The following is a 23,571-nucleotide window of genomic DNA, read 5'->3' on the forward strand; positions in this document are numbered from 1 at the left end:
GTGGAAGTTAGGAGGCTGCATCTTCCCCAAATATCTTCTGCAATACTTTTTAGTAGTTAAGACAACATCAACAGGGAAAATAACTCCTTGTTTCACAATAAAGGTACAGAATTAATTTTATCCTCTACGAAGACTATATAGTGTGCATCCAATCTTATATTTAAGTATAATGTGTATGGTGATAATGTAATGGAAGCAGATCATCTCTCCATCTCCCTACCCCACTCAATTTAGCAGGCCTAGAAGTCTGATGATGATAAATTTACATTAACTTCACAAAAAGTCATATATTTCTAATAGGCTAAGGAAAGTTAGAATATATAAGAAAAATCAATTAAGTAGAATATGATTTTATAACTTGCATCCTAAGTGCCTACACATGTAACAAAATGCATGTTCAAATGTTCACGTGGTATATAATAATGCACTAAATAGTTAGGGTAGAATTAAACAGGAAAGGAAAATATAATTATGAAAAGAAAATGTATTCAAAGCATACTATCGGATACCAGAGAAAGATACTATGCTATCAAGTTGGCAGATGAGTTGTCAGTAATTTTACTAAACCTGAATTCTGATCACAAAATAATTTCAAATTTTATACTTTCATAGGACAGTGAAAGCTGAAGATGCTCAGGTCCCCAAAATAAGAAGGAAAAGAAGAAAAGCCTATAAAAAATGGAAAATCTTGAATACCACAGTATGTAAGTCTAATTCATTGGTTTTATAATTGCGTATAAAATGAACTACCCAGCTCTGTACTTTGTTTTTTACCACAAAAAGTCTATTAAAGTAGGAAGATAAATGCATATAAATGTTATAAAACAATTTAGAAGTTTGGTATGTATATATATATTGTGAATAATAAAAATTTAAAAATACATATTTACTTTTTCAAAGGCTATTGAGACCCCTATTCTTAGAATCGATTATCAATGGATGATTATTATAACTATCTCAGTTCTATGTTGCTACTCAAAGAAATTGAAATGTAGTCAGTTGAAAGAGGCTGTAAACTATAAAATTATGAAACTGAAAAGGGCTATAAACTGAACTGTTCTTGGCATGAGGGTGTTATTTTAAGAATAAGTTGTAATCTATAGGGATCCCTGGGTGGCGCAGCGGTTTGGCGCCTGCCTTTGGCCCAGGGCGCGATCCTGGAGACCCGGAATCTAATCCCACGTCGGGCTCCCGGTGCATGGAGCCTGCTTCTCCCTCTGCCTGTGTCTCTGCCTCTCTCTCTCTCTGTGACTATCATGAATAAATACATAAAATCTTTAAAAAAAAAGTTGTAATCTATAGTTTTGGAAGGCCACCATATATAACTCCTAGGGTATACATGCTCCATTGTAAAAGGGCTTTAGAAAGAGATGTTTCCATGTCTTTTCTCCCACGATTTCTACATTACAGCTCTCAGGCTGTAAGCAGGCTTGCTGGGAACTCTTTCAGTACTTGCCATGGGAAAAGCCATTCCCTCAGACTAGACGAAAGACAAGTGGGAACTCCAGTGTGCTTGAGAACCTAAAGTTGGAGAGTAGTAATTCCCAAGCCTATGATTCTTTTGTTTTATTCTGAAACAGTAATTATATTTCTGCACTCCTTCCTTGTATGCCACCTCTAGCCAAACTTTGGTAGGATATTTTTCTTTCTCTGGTTAAAGAGAATTTAATGATTTACTCTTTACACAAATACTTCTATAAAATATGATTTTATATATGGGTACATACAAAATTGTATTTAAATTAACAACATTTAAAATAATCATAAATAACATTTTTCAACTTTTAGCTTAATCAACTTATTAAAATTATTTCCATAGAGACCTGATTCATAGATTTCTGTGACTTCTCTGTTGTCCATTCTTTCTTTTCCTTTCCAAATACTCTCAGATGTAGTTTAAAACATATGAGATCTTTGTATTTTGTCCACTGTTTTTTTTTTACACAAGATCTGCTACCTCATACTTAGATTCACAAAGTTTTCAAGCAAAATATTCTAAAATTATAAAGTAGAAGATAAGTAAAGGTTCCAAGCTGGCAGTTCTTGGGCCAACGCTGGTCCCTAAATTTATTGGCCTCCATCTATAGAGGGTTTTTAAAAATGTGACGCAATCTTTAGAAATTAGGAGATTTCACAATATGATAAATCCAGACTCTAGTTCTCTCCTGAAGTATGATAGCATCTGGCAATACTAGGACACCTTTTCTGTGTTATATAAAGGCCCTACACCAGGGCAAAGGAAAATATCAGATCTATTTAAAAGGTTCTCTATAACCCATGCTTGGGCCTCTTTATTTGTTATACCTTCTCAAATTAAATCAAGCTGGATTTAGCTTATATTACATTTGTATTATATGTAGTATTATAACACCATGTTCAAATACTTGATCGTGGCAAATTATTCCTTATCAAGAAGTCTCTTAAAATTTATTTGCGTAAATTTGTTCGCAAATGTTCATTGCACCCAATTCAGAAGTCTCTGTTTTAAAGCTTAATTACATTCTTATTTCCTAGAACTACCAAGCAACATTCCCCCATTTTAAGATAACTGATTTAAACTATTTATTAGAAATGAATATTTATGGAAAGTACCTTTACATACTAGAAATGAATTAAAATGTTACCCAGGAGACAAAGAATGTGCACTGAATTGTACCCTAGAATTTATATCCCATCTGCTCTCTAAATGGACACAGAAAACTTTTTTCTTTTTTTTTTCTTTTTCTTTCTTTCTTTCTTTCTTTCTTTCTTTCTTTCTTTCTTTCTTTCTTTCTTTCTTCTTTCTTTTTTGGCTTTTTCTTTACCAGGTGAACGTCAACCTGCCACTAAAGCATACCACAAAAATATAAAAGAACTTGAAAAGGAAGTCAAAAGAGATGCCCCAAAGGCTGTATTTCTTCAGACTAGGACATTAGGGAAATCTAAGGAAAATGAAAATGAGCATACATCTGCTTCTATGAATGGAAAACAGAATTCCCCTTTTCTTCCTAAAGATAACGAACAACTTTCATCTGACAGCAAAACAAGTAGGGAAAAGGAAAATGATGTTCGTTCTTCATCCATTTCTCATCAGCAAGACAAAGTCTTATCTGGGACCATGTTTAATGCCTGTGAAGAACCATCATCAGGAAAAAAAACACTGCAGAATTTCCGAAACACCCCAGAAGCCTTTAAACCAGCAAAAGGCACAATTATTACAGAAGTGAAATGTGGGGCTTTCAGCGTGCAAGTAGAAATCAAGAACAGATTTTTCTTCCCAACAAAAAGATGTCGAAAATGTCACCAGCATTACTCTTCTAGACACACTCAGAGATGCTACACTTCTAGAAGCTGCTCTTCTAGATATAGGAATACACTGGTAGAAGAACTAAAGCCTGAGATGCCACCTAAATCAGAAGAAGTTGCCAGAACAGAGAGACCCTCACTAAAAGTAAGCATTGTAGGCAAAGGGATTAAAGTTAAATATATGAGTAAGAAACAAAATATATCCATTAATATAACCCATCCTAAAAGAAGGGGGGAAATGGCCAAATACAGAAACACTTCCTCCAATTATACTACTAAAGAATGTTCCAGGTCTTCTGCACAGGCTGATATTAGACACCCTGAAAAATGGCAGCTTGAGAAGAAGCATCAGAGTTCAGATGGTTTAAATATCTCTCCTCCTGTTGTGTTTGCTGTCCAGAAGGAGAAAAATGTTGATACAATTGTGGATTTTCTGTGCTCAACCCCGGAGGGGGAGAAGATTAAGCCTGATACACTATCTTCAGTTTCAGATGACGGTGAGATAGAATTGGCCATCACTCAGCAGGAGGACTTGAAAATTAGTCAGAACAACCTCAGAAAGAAACCCTTCTTCTCCAAGACTGACACTGTTCTCGAAAATGTTCTTCCTACCTCACAAGATACCCTAAAGACCACAAGTTTAAGTGATACAAACTTAAGGGAAATGCCTTTTGAGGATCTCAAGGATGTGGACAGAGAGAGAAAAGCCATCTCTGAGACGTCAGAAAATCTCATATCAGACCTACGTAGGAGGCAAAGCACAGAGGGAAGGCATTTTACACCGAGTGCCATTACTGACATCTTCTCCATTCAAGATGGCCAAGACTTTGACTTTTGTTCTTCATCTTCGGTGAGCATGCAGCTTGTAGGGGAGAAGGCAGCCAGCATTTATTGCAAAGGCAGCAAAATTCCACCTGCAGATTGTTGTGAGGCATCAAATTCTTCATCTCTGCCTTCCAGTCCAAGTGCTCTGAAGTCCTGCACCTCATTCAGCCCATCCCACAAAGCCACCAGACCTCCAGAACCTAAAGAAATCCCTGGGGAGACATTTTCCTTTGATCACCAGGCTGACTTTTTGAAAAACTGTGAGGCTGACAGAGACTTTCACAAAGCCACTTTACATAGTGACTCTCCTACAAAAGCAGAGCAAGTGGGGGAACCGAAGAGGACGCAGGGCCCGACGCTCAGCCCTGCATCCTCCAGCAGCCTCTCTGCTGGCAGCCCGCTCAACGCCAACAGCCACAGCAGAGGGGACTGGGGTCCAACGAAATCCCAGGCCAGTCATCCAGAGATAGCAGCTGCCAGCAAAACAACAGAGCTAGTCCTGACCTTAATAACTGATGAGTTAGAGCAAAGATTAATTATTCAAAACGATAAAGGAGGCACAGTTTATTCCAATTGTCCCATGGGAACGAAAATTCCTAAAGACTCACCCAGCTCTCTGGGAGAGGGTGAAAAAGACAAATGCCCAGAAATGCTAGGAGTAAAGAATGCATGCCGTAGAGATTTTGGAGACCTAGCAAATGAGAATCATGACAAAGTTGGTTTTCAAATGGATTTCCCGAACACCACTGAGTTCAACTGCGCAGCATGTGCTACAGATAATCAGTTTGTCATCGAGGAAACACTGACCAGTGATGCAGAGCAATATGGTAACCAAGATGAAAAGGGCCTTGGACTAACCAGCTTTAAACAGGAGCCAGCAGGGTGCCAAAGGATTACATCAACAGAGCCAAATTCCGAAGAAGACAGAAATGATCCAAAGGAAACTTTCTATCACCAAATAGACATATTGCTGTCGCCTCAGAAGCAGAAAGCCTTGACAGGTACAGTGGCCATCCAGAATCTTGAACTTTCATTGTTCTTACATGTTTGAGCTTTGGAAAGTCTTAACATGAGGGCTTTTTTATTGCTTGGGATTTTTTTTTCTCTTTATGGATGAAGATAGATGGAGTATTTTAGAGTCAGAAAGCATATATCAGCCTGTTTCTTTACATTATCACCTACCCCACCCATAAATAGCACATAACACAATCACCAAGGCTGCAGTTTAATATAAAGTTTTTTAAAAAATCAATTTCTCCTTAAAAGGTTGATGTATTGCCAAATCAATTTGGTAGGAAATGTTAGCCTTTTGCCACTCTTAAATAATCTACCATTTCTCTCCTTCTTGCAAGCTAAGCATATTTATAATAGGAAGAATATGTTTGCGATAAAATGTGTTCTTAAGCTTACTGTGGCGTTGCAGAAGGACGATATACATGTTTCAGGAGGCCACGTGCAATAGTAATCAAAGCAGAGGACGAAAACCAGAGACGGCCATGGCTAATCCTGGTTGAGCCGTCCATGGGGCGCCTGACCTCAGGTGGGCCTCTGGCCTCCCCCATGCCTTGGCTGGCTCTGCTCAGAACATTGACAGAACCCAGCAGCTCCCCAGAGCCCGGGAGGGCTGCGATGGAAGCTTGTCTCTAAGTACATGGGATTGCCCTGTCTGCTTTCAGTCTTGGGTCAGCATTATATCACTTTGGCCACTTCAAGATGAGCCCTGTCATTCTTCTGCAATAAGCCAAAAATATTTTACATGTCCTGTTAGCATTATTCCACATTATATATGAAAATACATCCCCAAAGAGTAAAAACTTCCCCACCAAACAGCCCATAACATTCCTGACATATCCAGCAGGGAGAGTGGGGACTGATGAAACTCTCTTTTCTTTGTGGTTCCATCCTTAAATTTTAAAACAGAATTAGTACAATTTAGAAGTAGAGCTAAAACACAGAAAGCACAGTTATGTAAGTGTTGGCGAGAAACATGAAACATACTGTACAGAAGATGGATATCCTAAAACAACACAAATGCTGTATGGTCACCGCTTAGGATGAACACCCTGAAGCCAAGATCCATAGTCACAGTGACTGCTTCCCGGGGCTGACCTACCTCCAGAAAACCGGGTCAATGGTACTAACCCTACCATTTGCCTCAGTCCATAATTATTGGAGTCAGCAAGGGGCAGACCTGCAATCAGGGCCCTTGTGTCTCCAGGAACAGATGTATTGCTCGCCCAGATGAACCTCCCTTCCAGGCTGGCTCTCCTTACCCCAAAGCTATTCCCCTCCCTGGACCACCTCTCCCAGCAAAACCTATTTCCTTAAGTAAATTAATAATTCAAGTCAGAATCTTCCCCCAGCTGATGCAGCACTTTCAGTAGACTTTGAACGATTCCAGCTACCAGTTCCCTGTGTTACTGTGGTTCACCAAAAGGCTGTTCCTACAACTCTCCCTCTGGCACCTTTGCTCCTCTTCCCCTGGATCGTTCTGTTCCAGCCACATTGACTTCCTTGAGTTGCTAGAACCTGCCAGGCAAGACCCTAAATCACGTCCTTTGCTGGGGCTGCTCCTGCTCCCTAGACCACTCTTCCCCCATATGCCCACGTGCTTCATTTCATCCCTTCAAATTTTTGCTCGCATGGTGCCTTCTCAGTACCCAGAGAGACCTTCTCAGATTATTCAATTTAAAATTTCAATCTGAACCTTTTCTACTCCAGCCCAGGTATAATCTATCCCTTTTCTGTGTTTTACTTTTATGCACAGAAGTTGCCACCTTCTAATATGCTATATAGTTTACTAGTTTATTTGCTGGGTCTTCTCCCACAAGAATGTAGTCATGAGGGCATGGATTTTTTTTTTCTTCTCTATTTCAATCGTTGCTTTATCCACAACACCAGAGCTATCCTAGAGAGTGGGCGCTCCATGAATATTTGTTGAATGCAAGATTTCAGGGAAGTCACATTGGGTTTCTTTGTGCAAAACTCTATGTTCGTATATGAAAACAAAACAAATCAAAAAAAGAAAAAAAACAGGGAAATGCTTCAGAAATGTAAATGTTTGTATTAAAAGATATTTAAATTTTTAAATATTTGTATGGATTTGACTCTCTTAGAGCTATGAATATTTTTATACTTTATTTGTATTATTATTATTATTATTATTATTATTATTATTATTATTATATTGACACCTTGGGCGAGGATTTTGTAATCTTTTCAGAGTATATATTGCTTTGAGGAACTGGGACATCTTTATACTGCTTCACCAGAAAATTATAAATTTGATATATATAAATTTGGCATAAATTGACTTATGCCTAAATATGCAGAAGTGTCCTCCAATTCCTCAGATTCTGTCCATGTTATCTCAGGTTAAGAATCCCTGGCATGAGTGCTAACTGTAATACAGACAGTCCATGATTTGCAACAGTTTAATTTAAAATTTTCAACTTAAGGATGCTACAAAAGTGATACATATTTAGTAGAAACTGTACTTTGAATTTTGAATTTTATCTTTCCCAACTAGTGATACGTGGTGTTATACTCTCTCGTGAGGCTGAGCAATGGCAGCCACAGCTCCCAGTCAGTCACATGATCACATGGATAAACAATTCACGTACTTACAATCCTTTTGAACCCACACAGCCATTCTATTTTTTTTTTACTTTCAGCACAGTACTCAATAAATTATGTGAGATATTCAATGCTTTATATTAAAATAGGCTTTGTGTGTGATGATTTTGCCCAACTGTAGGCTAATGTGAGTGTTCTGTGCACACCTAACGTAAGCTAGGTTAAGTTGTGATGTTCAGGAGGTTAAGCGCAGTAAATGCACTTTCAACTTATGCTATTTTCTGTTTACAATGAATTTATCAGGACAGAACACTATCATAAGTTGAAGAAGACTGCAGTGTGTAGTTCCCTCCACCCTTCTGAGTGTGTGCTTGCAAATCAGCTAGATTAGAGGTCACAGTCTTTGCTGCTTACAGGAACCAGGGAGATAAGGTGAATGAGTAAAACAGACTGCAGTGAAAAATAATGGAATTTTGGTGACCTAGACGGAGCTCTGTCCCGAGGGAATGAGAATACAGGTCTAGTACAGCCAGGTCTTCTGAATTTTCAGAAGATAGCTGGAGATGTGGATTTTAAATAAATAAATAAATAAATATGAATGAATGAATGAATGAATGAATGAATCCCTAGACTATAAGACTTTCAAGACAATATACAGATTAAACAATTTATGACCTCTGAACTAGATTAAAAAAATGCAGGTAGGTATGGGCAAGTGGCAGGAGGTCAAAGAACCAGTCATATAAAGGAAAGGGTGCAAAAAATAAATAAAAATAAAGGAAAGGGTATAAGTCTGAAACTCTTAAAACTAAATCCTAGGTTCTTCCCCTGCCAAGTGAGGTCTCTATATGCCTGAGTAAAGAGCTTTCTCAGGGCCTCATTTCTTCAGCTTTAAATAGACTGAAATATATCTTTAAGATCTCTGCCAAAGAACCAGACATACTATATCATAAAATATTTTAATGAAGAAACCAAGACTAGGCTAAACAGCAAGAATGACAAGGAGAGAATGAGAAGGATTAAATGGCATTTTACGTGGCTTAGAAATATCCATAATTAAGCAGCCATTTACCTGTAATATGACATAATAGTTGCATGCATACATAAGATACTTTATTTTGCTGTGTTTCAAGGAAGGACTGATTCTGGAAGCCAACACCAAGGCAAATGGTGTAGAGTACTGCAGCTCTGAGAACATTTGTGGTTGCGAGGTCTGCAACAAGTTCTAGGCATAAAAAGATGAAGAAAGAAAATAGTCCTTTTCTTTTAGCATAATATAGCTGTTGGGATAATTTCCAATAAGCTAACTTTTGGAACTTTCCACAGTGGTGCCCATTTCAACATTTCACATTGGATGAGTATTCCCAGGGTCCAGCTTCAATGCCTAGCCTTCTTCAGGCAGGGCTCCTTCCAGCTAAGCATCTTCCTCTTTTTGGTCTCCAGCTCACTTTGCAGACTTCCCTTTGGCTTTCAAAGTGATAGCTTTCTTTATTTCTTTTTTTCTTTTTTAACAAAGTGATAGCTTTCTATTTTTACACTCATGCTTGATAAAACATTGGTGGTGTTCTTTAATGGGTTAACATACTATTCCTACAAAGTGACAGTTTTTATTTTAATAGAGTACTTCAGGATGCTTGAGTGTCTTCATTCCAGCCCCAGGCACATTGCCTGATTCCTAGAAAAGCTCAGTAGACACCTACTGGATATTCATGGGACCAGGAAGAAGCTTATAGGTGAATGAAAGTTACTGAGGTATAGATTCAATTCAGCAAGTAAAAACTTTCTATCAGTTCAAAATATTCAAGGATTATGCTCATCTAGGTAGTAAACAGGTAATATATTTGAGTATGGGAAGCATTCAAGCTTAGATTGAATGAGTACTTGGTAGAAACCTTGTTAAGGTGTTTTAAGCATATAAAAGATAATTAGACCAAATTACCTTATATATTTTTGCAAACCTGAGATTCTACGAATGCCAACCAGGACAAAGGGAACGACACTTTGATCTCAGTGGGCCTTACAGTGGTTCTCAAATCACACTTCAAAACATACTATAGGGCACACAATTTCTTTTCATTTATGTAGATAAGAAAAGGCTAGAAGAAAATTTTTCCTACCATATCACAGGGCCATATTGCCATCACACAGTTTGCTAGGTTCATAGAACTTTTTTTTCTTCAGCAAGTTCAGGAAAAAAGTACTTTTAAATGTAAAATAGCTGACATTAGAAAATTTTCCTTCTTATCTCCTGGATGCCTTCAGAGTCAACCTGGACTCTTAATCTCAACAAATGTAACTAGCACAAGCACTGAACAAAATTGCCAGAGAATATTTAAAAGTTTTACCACTGTAAAAAATCCCAAAGGGCAAAAAAAAGTAATCTTGTTCATAACTATAGCCCCAGTAACAGTGGAAATTAATATATAGAAAGTGAACATGAGACATCTCGGTGGCTCAGTTGATTAAGCATCAGACTCTTGATTTCACCTTGGGTCATGATCTCAGGGTTGTGAGGTCAAGCCCCACATGAAGCTCCGCACTGAGCGTGGAGCCTACTTAGGATTCTCTCTCTCCCATGGCATGCATGTGTGCTCTCTCTCTCTCTCTCTCCAAAAACAAAAACAAAAACAAAAAACTATACATATATAAAGTGAACAGTAAATAAAGAATGAATGTCAAAAAAAAAAAAAGAATGAATGTCATTTTTCTGTCCTGCTCTTACTTCCTCAGGAAGAGGTAGGGGTCAACAGCAGACTCACTGAAGATTAGAGGAATTGGATAATGACTCTTCCCATTTCCTAGGTCTTTGTCCCTGATAAGTAAAATTTAAATTGTTATAGAAATAGATCATTAATAATTGTATATAAAAAGAAGATAATTTTTTAAAGATTTTATTTCTCTGACAGAGAGCACAAGTTGGGGGAGCAGCAGACAGAGGGAGAGGGAGAAGCAGGCTCCTCACTGAACATGGAGCCCGATGTGGGCTCATTTCAGGGTCCTAGAATCATGAGCTGAGCTGAAGGCAGATGCTAAACCAACTGAGCCACCCAGGTGCCCCCAAGAAGATAATTTATTCATGTATATATCCCATTTATTATTTAAATAGTTGTAAGAGCAAACTTTGATACTCATAAATTAGATTTTAATTACAAAGACCAAATTTTAAAACTCCTTTGCTCCTTAGAATAGAATAAAAATAAAAGTTAGGATTTGGTCTCATTTTATATCGATGTGGCTTGCCTTTCATACGGTGTCAAAAAGTAAAAGCAAGTAACATCTTAACCAGTTCCAGCCTATAAAATTACCTAGTAGGTATTATGTACTTTGCTATTTTTTCTTTTATTTTACTTCGTTATTTTCTTAAAATCTGAATTTACTGCAATTAGATTATTTGTAATTTTCTTTCTTCTAATTAATACACAGTTTCATGGCTTATGATCACAGAAGGTAGCAGTTTGGAAGTATATCAAATATTTCAAGTTGTTATTTAATCAAATATAAAATTATCAAAGCCTCATTCATTTTGGTTTTTTCCCCTTTTCCTTATTTTGAATCTAAACATTCAGCAAGAAAAGTATCATGATATTAGTATTTTTGTGATTAATGGAAGTTAAACCATAAAGGATTTGAATGGAATAATAAGCTTATTATCATAGATTGCAATTTAACTAATTCAGGTAATATCTTGTCTTCTTTTTGAGAATTCAGGGGGCATAATTATCAACTTACATGCACTTTGCTCTTCTAAAATAACTAATATAATATCAGGCATATTCTGGTATCCAAAAATTATCATTTGAATTGAGCCCAACTGAGGTAGTGCATAGTGATCCCCCAACTTCAGTCTATATGGACTTTTTTTCAAGTAATACAAGTTTAAAAAGTGAATCATGAAAGAGTTGGATTATTCTAGTTCTAGTCTACTGTGATACTGTTTCAAAGACTGGAATAGTTGAAACTCTATCTTGAAATGTTTCTCACTTTCCTGCTTTAATGTGGTTTAATTTAGATTGGAATTTGGAAATAAATAACCTCCGCAAGTTATCCCAGGAACTGGCTCCAAGAGGTACAAGGGCCAGTGATGGTTCCCAGGAAGAAGCAATAGACCAGTGGGCCAGAAGGAGGCAGCAGTTCAAAGATGGCAAAAGATGCAGCTCAGCAGGAGAGAGTTCATTTGCCAGCAACATCACTGAAGGATCCAGTGAGTAGACAATCACCTTCTTTTCTAAAACCAGAGCAAAGCAACAGGTAAAGCTACCCAGGCCCCCTCCCTCTTACCTACAGAATATAAACCCTACTGCTTGAACATGGCAATGTGGAGATTATAAGCTTTTATATAAAAGTTATTTTTGGAATAATCAATGCTTCATTATGCACTAAAGAATCCCAACTTGGTAAATTACCTCCTTCAAAACACACAACTGCATATGAAGGCTACTTTTCTCTTTAGAAAATGAAATAACTAACTATAGGATTCTTTACACAATTAAATTTGTCCCTTATTTCAAAGAATTTGAGTTGGCTTACACAAATATGTATAATGTAAAAAGCTAAGATTAGTATGTTTGATGAAAAGAGACAATTTTCTTCTTGTTTTAACATTTCTAAAATGAGGAATTGTCTTTAAGTGGATGTGTATTTTAATGAGATGGTGTTTCTCTTGGTATTGAAAGAGTATTATTAAACAGCATTATACCCCAGTCCCACAAGCAATTGCAACTGAGAATGGAAGGTAGGTCATGAGTGAGGAAGTCCAACTGAAGGGAAAATAATGTGCTAAAGAAAATAGAGGGCAACATTAGTACATTTAACACATACCACCACTAATCTGGCTCCAAAATTCTAGCAGCTAGTTGTTAGAAGATACTTATCCAAGTAGTAGACATTCATCATTTCCGTGTTATTTACAAAACATATCAGTTATTCATGATAAACACTGATATGGAAACCAGAGCAAATGGAAAGAAAGAAAGAGAGAAACGGAGGAAGGAAGAAAGGGGGGAAAGGAGGAAGGGAAGGAGGAAGGGAAAGAGAGAGAAAGAGAGGAAGGGAGGGAAGGAAGAAAAGACGGAAGAGGAGAGAAGGGAAGGAGGGAAGGGAAGGAAGGAAAAGCAAGAGAGGAAAGGAAGGAAGAAAGAAAAGAAAAGAAAAAAGAAAGATGATGTAATACTGTGATTTATAAGAAATACAAAATATATATTTGGTCATTCAGATTCATCCTCATACAAAGTTGGCCTTGGTCCACTGGTTCGTGGCTCCTAGCTCCTAAAATCTTTAGAATTCCCCATGAAGACAACAATAAAGGTGTCTTTTGTTATGTTATTGTGGTGACTTTGGGAAAGCCCTAGATAACCTAGGTGGGGCTGATGACCAGAGGACTCTACCAATGTGCTCAGAGGGTTGGAATTTTTAGCTAGGTGTCCAGAGAATTGCATGTTGGTGTGGGGCACATGCACATGTGCATGCACACACACATTACAATTGGGTCCAGGAACCCAGGAGTTGTGTTGCAGAGAATGATGTCTTGTTGATATAGTAGTGACTGTTCTAGGCTATTCCTACAGACAAGCTGATAGAATGACACAAGTACAATTCCTGAAGGCAGCAGTCGAATTTATCCAGAGTGAGTAACAGATTAGGAATTGAATGTAGCTATAAACCTGCGGGCAAAATCATAACAATATTTAAATAATAAGACACTGCCCTCTATTATCCCACCACAGTGTTCCTACAGTCGTGTGAACAGTGAAGAATACAACTTAAGTGGCCCATTTGGTCCTGGTAAATGTTTCATTCTTGTCCCTTGGTCAACGTCTAATTCTTCCAGTTATATCTTCTTATTTGGCAGCAAGGACTGGATTTCTAATATTAAATTTGTATTTTCACATATACTACTGTATAAGCTTGTTTTATTATCCCTCTTCTGTTCCTAGACTCTTGAGATACCTCCCTGAAGAATACCTTTGTTATCGTAGACTTCCAATAAGTATCCCTACTGCTTCACATCTCTGTTGTAATGCTCCTTTCCTCCCACTTCTATTCCCCTTTTCCCTCATCAGTTTCGATATTGAAATATTGCAGAATTTGGTTCAAATTTTTAAGAAATATTTAAATAACCAATACCTAATAATATTTCATTAGTTTTCCTTATCCTTGCTTTATACACCAGAATTACCTTCAAGAGAATCTTTTTTTCATAATACTACAATCTTGTAACAATCCTCTAGTAATTTTTTAAGAGAGATTCTTTGGGAGATAAACTGGTCTAGATACATCTGAAGATGTATTTACTTGCCTCTTAATTCTGAATGGCAGTTTGGCATAGTTCAGTACAGAATTCTAGGTTCAAACTACTGAGCAGGCTGGTTCATTGTCCTCCTGGAGCCATCGGTGCTGATGAGAAGTCTAAATCCAATCTCATTCTCAAAACTTTTGTTATTAATCCAACTTTTGTCTCTATTAGCTTGTAGGGTTTTCTCCTTAGCCTTGGTATTCTAAGATGTTTCTAATATGTATTTCATTGTGTGGATTTTAATATATTTTCATGTTTGGCATCCCATAGGCTATTACATGCTGATGACTCATATCTTTCTTCAACTCTCATGAATTCTCAGATACAATTTCTTCAGATCCTATTTTCCTGTCTCCTCTCATAGCCTCCCACTTCAGGTGGCAATAAATGACTTACTCACGCACAAGATATTCCATATCCCATCTGATTGTCCTCTATTCTCAGTCCTTAACTTTTTCCCACACTCATTGTTCGTGGCTAAAGACAAGCGCAATCACTGCCACTACCTGACCCACGGTGGAGTTCAATGTGAGTGATGTGCGGACCTCAAACTGCCTGCTGTTTCTGACGTGGTGGTCCAGTTGAGTGCCCTGTTTTTTTGCACCCTGGGGCATCTCTGGCTCTATCATTCTTGGTGGTGTTCCCACTGTTCTGCATCAAAACTTTCTCAAAGATAAGTCAGAGAAAGACAAATACTGTATATAAATTATATGTGGAATGAAAAAAGCCAAACTCATAAAAACAAAGAGCAAAATGGTAATTACCAAGGGCTAAGAAAGAAATCGGGGGATAAGACAGATGTTGTTTAAAGGTACCAACTTGCAATGAGTAGTAAATATGTCTTAGAGATAAAATGTACAGTACAGTGAACACAGACAACACTGTATCATCATCAAACGTGCTAAAAGAGTAGAATTTCGTTATTCAAAACCATTGAAAAGAACAATTATGTAATGTGACAGAGGTGCTAATTAATGCTACAATGACAATCACATTACATTATACAAACGTTCATATTATAATGTACAAAAGTTAACATGTGGTACACCTTAAATTTTTTTTCTTTTTTTTTTTGGTACACCTTAAATTTGCATGATATTCTATGTCAAATATATTTCAATAGGAAACAATTTTTCTTACATATATTCTCTGCTATGATTTCACCTTTATGGCTTATAGGTAGATCCTGGATTTCAGATATTTCCCCATTACTGCTATACTATTTCCCTTCTCGCTTTCAAACACATCCATACATCTTAAAACACATACTGTGCAACACACACACACCCTTCCCCTCTATCTCCTTCCTGATTTCCTCTGACCTTTAAAATACTTTTTCATTATACAAAAAAATTCAGCTGTAACCCTTGCTTCTACACATGTGTAATTGAATTTATCACACTTTTAATCACTTTTAACTTTTTAATTAATTTATCACACTTTTAGTTTATCACACTTTTTCACCCTGCAAGAATGAGGATCTATCCACATATATGTTTTCTAGCATTCTTATCAAACTGGGAGACTGGGTTTATGCTTACCCCTCTTTCTTGAACCCACATCTGCAAATAGTATCCATTTGCCTGTCTAGCTTCCTTTTCCACTCTTCTGCATCTTACATTAGGGCCTAAGTGGCTCACCTCTATGGACTATATCAAGGGGCTAGTTTTCCCCCTGGCTTATTGTGGAGTTTGACCAACAGGAAAGATCAGCAGGAGCCTGGAAGGAATGAGGACACTGAGGTCCTGTGGTTGTTGCTCCAGTCTTTCCCTGTGGTGTGCCAAAGACTGGTTATATCCCTAAAACCATTGGTTGTATCCCTATAAAGTAATGTCATCTACACTGCCTTCTACAGCTCTGGATTTTAGTAACTGGTACCTGCTTCCTCCCCCTATCATCTTTTTTTTAAAATAAATATTTTGCTTATTTATTCATGAGACACACAGAGAGAGAAGCAGAGACACAGACAGAGGGAGAAGCAGGCTCCCCCACAGGGAGCACGATGCGGGACTCGATCTCAGATCCCTGGATCATGACCTGAGTCAAAGGCAGACGCTCAACCGCTGAGCCACCCAGGCGTCCCCCTATCATCTTAGTCTTAGATGGACTGGTCTTAATCCCACTCTACCACATCTAATTTCCTTAAGTCTTTCCCACACTTTATAAATAGTGTTTTTTATTAAACTCTCCTCAAGTCACTCATTTGCATGTACTGTCTCCTTCATCCCATAACCTTATGATGATACACCAGTGCTCTATCCTCATAACAATAATCAAATATCACCCGCAATATATATTGATAAGACAACTATTCCTTGCTTATAGAGAGAACAGAAGACACCCCCTGGAGAGAGCATTGATGGTAATTTGGAGGGGAAAAGGCAACACTTGATTTTATTGAGAATTAGAAATTTGGTTTAATGTAGATCTTTCATTATGAGAGCTTAGTTAGGATAGGGTAAGGATCATGGTTTAACAGGTCAAGACTTACAGAAAAGGCAAAATGAGGATGTTGAGGGTTTCAAAGAGACTAAGAAAATAAACTTTCTGTTGGTGCTTTCTACTGAAGAGGTGGTGGTTTGGAGAGAAGTTCCTTATAATGAACAGTGAAGGTATCCACCTGGCCAAGTGTCCAAGGGAAAATAAAACTGTGTTAATAAAGTCTATGGAATAAGGTCATGTTAATTTAGACAGTAAGGTGTATGGGATTAGGTGGCTTTGATCCTCAGTATTCAGGCTGTGAAAGAGGAAAGAGGTTTTGTTCACAGTGTACTAGAATCATCCCTAGTCTTGAGATGAATAATTTTGTTTCTTTTCACCTATGAATACAAATCTTGTATTATGCATATAAATCAGATACAACTACCCCTGGCCCCATTGATTCGGGTCCCGCAAAGAATATACTCACGTTAAGCGAGAGAGAGGAGAACCTTCTGAAGACATTCAAGGGCACACAGAGGACTTATATCACATACTCCCTGGAAAATAACCTGAAATCTCCTCTAGATACTACTCTACTTTGAAGGCTCCTATGCTGCCCTGTAGTCACCCGAGGAGCCCCTTTCCTAGCACTGCTTCCCTTATAGAATACACCCATATTGATTGAATTCCGTTTTCTTCCTTCTGGACCTTTGGAATTCCTCACTTTTATGCCACAGAAAATTCAATTGCAGCTCTTACCTCTAAACCCCATGCAACTGAAATTATCAAGATATTCAACAATCCGTTAGCATTAATCAGGATCCACGCATCGTAAAAGCTAAGAAGGAAGAGCGCAAAGGAAGAACAATTTGGTTATAAATAAGAATACCAGAAACACATAGTCCACTTCTGCTGAAGGTCCTTATATAAAGTCCCCGGGAAGAATGGTTCCTGTCCTCTCATTGATCTTCTCTGAAGAATCCTTCTGAATGATTCTTGTCCTTGGACCCACATTTTCACATCTGCTCTCTTAGTACCAAAGAGGGCAAATGTTCATTATGGTCCTGACACACAGACAAATGCAACAATAGGTTTTGAGCTTACACATTTGTTTAAGCTGTGTAGAAACGTCCACGAGTGGTACATTGACAGCATGCAGCAGTGTCGTCTCTTGCAGACAGTTAAGAACAAACCTCAGTATTTCTATAAACAATTTATTATTGAAGTATAATTGACTACACTGCTATGTTAGTCGAATCCCTATATCTTCGATGCTTGTCCTTGTAATTTTTATTTTGTACAGCAAGTGAGATTTCATGAAACATTTGACATGAATCTGCAGTTTAAATGGTTTCAGGTGCATTCATTCATGTTTTACTCATTTATTGAGTTGAATTAACTTAAAAGAATTGCTCTATGGTACAGGGTAGGCTCCATGGGGATAGATAAGATGTGGAACTCATGATGAGGTTAGAGAGTTCAGAGGAAGGAGAGAGCGATTCTGGATGTAGGGAAGGGGAGGACTCAAGGAAGAAGGATTTGAGGAGTGGGCAAAATTTCTACAGAAGGATGGGGTTGTGGATTGGTAAGTAGGAATGAGATGGACAAGTGGACTGAAGTGAGGATTGAGTTTTTTAAAAGATTGACCATGTTAATTAGATAAATATGATGTTAGTGGGAAAATAAAGAGGAAGATATATTGGAATACTATGTAATGATAAAGTAGGAATGTAAATTATATAAGAATGTTACCGCCCATCTTGATTGACATAAAAATGATGAAAACTTTAAAAAACTTTGACTCTGCATGTAGGATGCCTTCTTTCACACATCATATTTCAAAAATCACTTTTTTTTTGCATTTTTTTTTAGCTCTGTGACATTTGACTTTAAATGGTAGGAAAATTAGCCAAAGGAATTATAACAATTTATTGACCTGTCTTTCTAGCTTTAAGCCTAATGCAAAGTTACTTTCTACATAGTACTTGCTAAAGTTAGAGAAGCCCTGCAGGATTTTAAAGTACTAAAGCATCTTTTCCAATCCTTGGCCTTAAATATTCAGTTACATTTTTAATATTTATGAATATAAAGTACATAGATTCCTGGGCTCATGGATTTATCTTTATTATTATTTTTTTCCCCAAGCATAGGTAGGTCTTTAAATTATAGTGATCTTTGTTTTTATCAGAATGCAAGATACTGTTAAAACAGCTCACTTATTTACAAACAGATTTGATTATGTGGATGAACAGTTTTCTGTTCATTCAGTTACCAAGACAGAGCTAATCAACATACCCTTACATAAACTGAGACATAAAATTCGTGATAAAATCCAATGAAGCAGCAAGCCACACACCTGCTGCAGCTTTGAGCTTCTAGATTTCTCAACAACTGCCCCGGTGGAACTTTGAGCCAAGTAAAAAAACAAAATCCAAATGTACTTCTGTCACTAAAACTTTGTCTCCAAAATTTGGCTTGTGGAGATGAGCCTTTTAATAAATGAAACCTTAAAACAGAAAGAGCTCTTGTATATGCTTGGTATTACTGAAATTGGATTTGGACTTCTTTGCTCTTGAAAAACTAAAACGCTTCTTTTTGCTCTTTAGAATAAAAAAGGATAAAATGCTCAATGCAGTTCCAGATGTCCTGAGACATTCTCATATGTCTTTCATTCCACTGTATTATTTGGGGATCATAAAGTGGTATCACAAGAAGTGAGACCCTGTTTGGACTTTCTCAGAGATGAACCAGGTTCAGATCTGAGTGGTCCGACCAGAGGTAGTGGGCTGTGTTGAAGAGCATAGACTCCTGGTTAAGCTATCTGGGTTTGAAACCCAGCTCTACTGCTAATTTGTAGCTGAGCGACTGGATGATTCACTTACCCTATCCATGACTCAGAATGCTCATTTGGGAAAGTGAAGATGAAAACATAGTTCTTTGCTAATAGTGTTGTTGGGATCATTCATAAACGAGTATTTTGTAAAGGCTGATGTAATAAGCACAATGTAATTGTTAGCTCTTATTTTTAGAAACAGAGTTCTTGTGCCTGCTTGCCTTTCTCTTTCTCTCTCTCTCTGTCCATCCCCTCCTTTCTTATTTCCATGGCAACTAATGTTTGGAAAAGCCATTTCCAGACTAATTTTTGTAGCTGAATGAAATCAGGGAAATGCTATCAAGTGTCCTCACACAATTAGACCCAAATTCTTGCCACATCTGTTTGTGATACAGGAGCCATTTGAGAGTATAAAAATCAGAGCTCCATTTTGCAGGCCCTTTCTGACTTTCGTTTACAGCCTTCAAGTTATTTACCTGGTGTGCCTTAGTCAGCATTCCCCACAGCCTAGATGCATTGATCAACTGTGTCCACATACATAAATATGTCATTCCTAATGTCTTTTCCAGTTATTATGTAGGAAGTCAGAGATGAGTGAGATTAACAGACTGAGAAACACCAGCTGTAATGATGCTCGATAAAGCTGTCAGGTTTTAAGTCATGGATTAGTAGCATATCCTGACTCTATAAATGAGATAGAATTTAAACCACACGTTAAACAATGTTAGCTCCAGCAGCTCCAAATGAATTGCAGTTTCTATTGCGAAGTTTCTGAAGAGACACCACGTGAGTGTCTGTGGCTTGGATAAACTGAGAAATAAAATGGCAGACAATTCCCTCATGTCTAATGTGAAACAAATTGTTCACATTTTCATTCAAAACAGAATTCACCTCAAAGAAAACATGGTCATTGTTTTAATTTAGACGATTGTGCTATGTTGGCCTGAATTTGAATGTGGGAAAGTTACACAGCTGATTTCTGTGTTGCTTCATGTGGGTACTGGTAAATGTTTAACAAGTAGCTCTCCAAAGGGAGGGAAAAAAACAACAAAAAACAAAACAGCCCTGACTTGTGATGTTTGCCAGTCTCTGTTGCATAAACACTCCTACCCTGACCAGTGTCAAGCTACCAGCCTGACCTCCCTGAATTGCAACGTTAGGGGAAAATGTGCACAGTGAGTTATTGTGAACCACTGTGAGCCAGTCCCAGCTCACTTACGGTAGTTTCTTTTTCTCAAGAAATGCATACCAGATATGAATGTCTAAGAGCACCAATAATGGAGGATTTGTCCATCAAACAAACAAAACAGACTTGGATGGAAAGAATCCAGGGAGCTCAAAGACACAGTGAACTAGAAGGAACTGGTGCTTCTAAATTAGAAGAAACTGAAAACTAGAGAAATGGTCCCTTTCACCATGGCATGTAAAGATCATCTGTGATCAATCAAGCAAAGCTTCTGTTCAATCATATTTTTTATTTAGATCAATCATAAATTGTTCCCCTCCCCCAAAATCAAATTATTCCAGGTAATAGTGGAAGCTACTATTAGAAGTAATAGATTTTTATTACTACATGCAATATTTTGTTTCTGGTTTTCTTATTTATAACCAAATCAATATGGGTGTATTCTATAAGGGAAGCAGTGCTATGGCCTTGCTAGACAGGGTGAGGAGAAGGAAGAAGAGATTTTACCTCTTTTTTGAGAAAAAGGAATTGGAACAACTATATGTAGTCTATGAGAAGAGACTGAAAGAGAAGTGATGTGTCATTGAAGAAGCATTCTGTGATCTCTCAACCACACCCTGCCCCTGCTTCATGATACCTGAGAAATGCAGGTCACGGATTTAGGCTTTTCTTTAAATTATATTTTGGTTCTGAAACACTGCTTCTTAATTCTGCACGCTTAAAAGACTGAAAGGCCTGGGGGCATGACTTTGTTCAGGTTTGAATGACCTAAACAGGGCCTCGAAGGAACACTTAGAAGCAAATACAGGAGAGCGATGTTAGTGTCTTAACTAGCTCAGCCTTCCACACTAGCCAAGAGACTCACAAATACACAGAAATTCAAAAGTGCTACGAATGAAACTGTCAAATGAAACTTTACCTGCCTCCCTCTTTGCTTTATTCTAAGGTAAGACCTCAGAGAGTTTTTCAGGAATGCATGTTTCTGCAGTGCCTTCTTCAAAGCACAGAAAGACAAGAGCAATTTTCTTTTTCCCTTATGCTTAGAATTTTTAACAGATTCTCATTCTGTCTTACATGGCTTCCTCTTGACCCCTAAGTATTAATATGTAAATCTCAAAATAATTATTTTCTCTAGATTTTCCTCAACAAAAAAATTCAGAGTACTCTCTCTAGGGTACTGACTTCCAGCGTCTAGGCCCCTCAGCAATGCCTGTTTTATTTATGATATTTTAAGGTTATCCAAGTTCTTCCCGAAAGAACTGCCTAATAAACTTAGCCCCTTGTTTTGGAGGAAGACTCTCTGCCTTCAGTCAAGAGTCTCCCCAGCACAGGTTCGGCTGCTTTCCCACCTTGGCCATCAGCGTGGGTGCATCTCCTTTCTTGCCAGGGCATGATTCACGTTACCCCCTTTCTGCTCCTCAGTCACCTCAGAAGATGGCTGTTCTTTGGATCTTGGCTTTCGAGTTGATCTTGAGGAAAAAGGATTCTACACGGAGAATTTCCACTCAGCAGCGTGGGTTTTCCGAGGAGATGATGGGGATCCTGAGGACAGTCCCAGATGTCTTAGTAAAAAACCCCGACCAGTAGCTGGTAAGGACTCTACAGTTAATGGTATAAAATAAACGCCTTCGAGAACTTGTAACCAAGCTCCAGGCAAGTCTCTGAAGTGGGCAAAATGCACACAGGGTGGAGTGTGAGGGACGTATATATACATATACGATGTATTTCCTAATATTGTGAAAGAATCTGAAGCTATTAAAAGTAAAACTGTGTTAAGAGCTCATTCAAACATTGAATTGTGATTCCAAAGTTGGTGTAAAGATTAATGCAGGAAGAGTTGAGTATTTTCCATTCTAGGGGTAAAAACACTCTTTTATTTTATTTTATATTTTATTTTATTTTATTATTTTATTAAAGATTTTTATTTATTTATTCATGAGAGACACAGAGAGAGGGAGAGAGAGGCAAAAATACAGGCAGAGGGAGAAGCAGGCTCCCCATGGGGAGCCCGATCTGGGACTCAATCCCAGGACCCCAGGATCACGCCCTGACCCCAAGGCAGGCACTCAACCACTGAGCCACCCAGAAGTCCCTAAAAATACTATTAAAAAAAATAGACTATTTAAAAATATATATATGAACAAGTAACATCTATTGTTCCAACAACAAAATATAACCATTTCATTGTTTTTGCATTTTTAAATTATTATTTAGATATTACACATAGGTCTAGTTTTGTTTTTAAACATACATGAAATATGTATTTGATATTATCATGTATATAGTTTGAGACATAAGATTTTATAGCCTGTTTTTTACTTTTAATATTTATTCATTATATCTTCACTTAATATAAGTGTTTTAATGTGTTTTTGCAGATTTGATTAGCATTCTAATAATTTCATAATTTTTATGAAATTTTTAGTTTACTGAAACTATGTATATTTCTCCAATGCAATAACAGCCTAATGATTAAAAAAACACTTATACCTGAATTACAAGTTTTAGCATGTGAAATTGTTTCATGCAATCTTTGCTGTAAAATTTAAGGTATAGAGGTTTTTTAAACTTATGGTTTATTGATATAAATGACCTTGATGAATACTTAACAATTTAACTTGAGCAAGCAAAGATTTGGGGTGCAAATAAGGTTTTAAATTAACTATACAATCATACATTTAACAAATATCATGTCTACTGTGGTTCAGGCACTAGTGGAAGTTGTTAAAGATACACAGTGAGAAGTAACAGATTTTACAAAGATGTACTTATTATTTTCAGTACAGGCAAAGTGGTAAATTGAAATGAGTTCCTATGTACATGCATAAAATAATACAATATTTTGTGAATTTAGAATATTTATTTATATTCATATCATAATTAGCTTAACCATTCATTGGAAAGTAAGTATAAGACTCTAAATCTAAAATTCATTGGAAAGTAAGTATAAGACTCTAAATCTAAAAATTCAAAGAATTCAGATTGGAATTTTTGAAAATTAAAAGAAATGATGAGGATTTAGGAATAAATGTTTTAAATTATTTGTATATTTAACTTTTATTTGAGTAATAGAATAGTATAGAGAAAGACCACCTGACTGAAAGTACAATTTGGGATGTTCAGATTTCTATTTGTTCTCTGGTGTATTTCAAG

At 37.2% G+C, this 23,571-nt stretch overlaps 1 protein-coding gene across 1 annotated transcript in view; it reads left to right on the top strand.

Annotated features, from left to right (window-relative positions):
- The first annotated feature begins 616 nt into the window (after nucleotides 1-616).
- Nucleotides 617-23,571, top strand: part of LOC144292425 (uncharacterized) — a 100,620-nt gene continuing 77,665 nt past the window's right edge. Inside the window, exons 1-4 of the mRNA XM_077862659.1 lie at nucleotides 617-704; nucleotides 2,808-5,111; nucleotides 11,696-11,887; nucleotides 21,841-22,008. Of these exons, the coding sequence (XP_077718785.1) occupies nucleotides 2,957-5,111; nucleotides 11,696-11,887; nucleotides 21,841-22,008 (2,515 nt within the window). The 5' untranslated portion in view covers nucleotides 617-704; nucleotides 2,808-2,956. The remainder of the gene's footprint in view (nucleotides 705-2,807; nucleotides 5,112-11,695; nucleotides 11,888-21,840; nucleotides 22,009-23,571) is intronic.

The sequence above is a fragment of the Canis aureus genome, chromosome 2, assembly GCF_053574225.1.
Source record: "Canis aureus isolate CA01 chromosome 2, VMU_Caureus_v.1.0, whole genome shotgun sequence".
In the NCBI taxonomy this organism is placed as follows: Eukaryota; Metazoa; Chordata; class Mammalia; order Carnivora; family Canidae; genus Canis; species Canis aureus.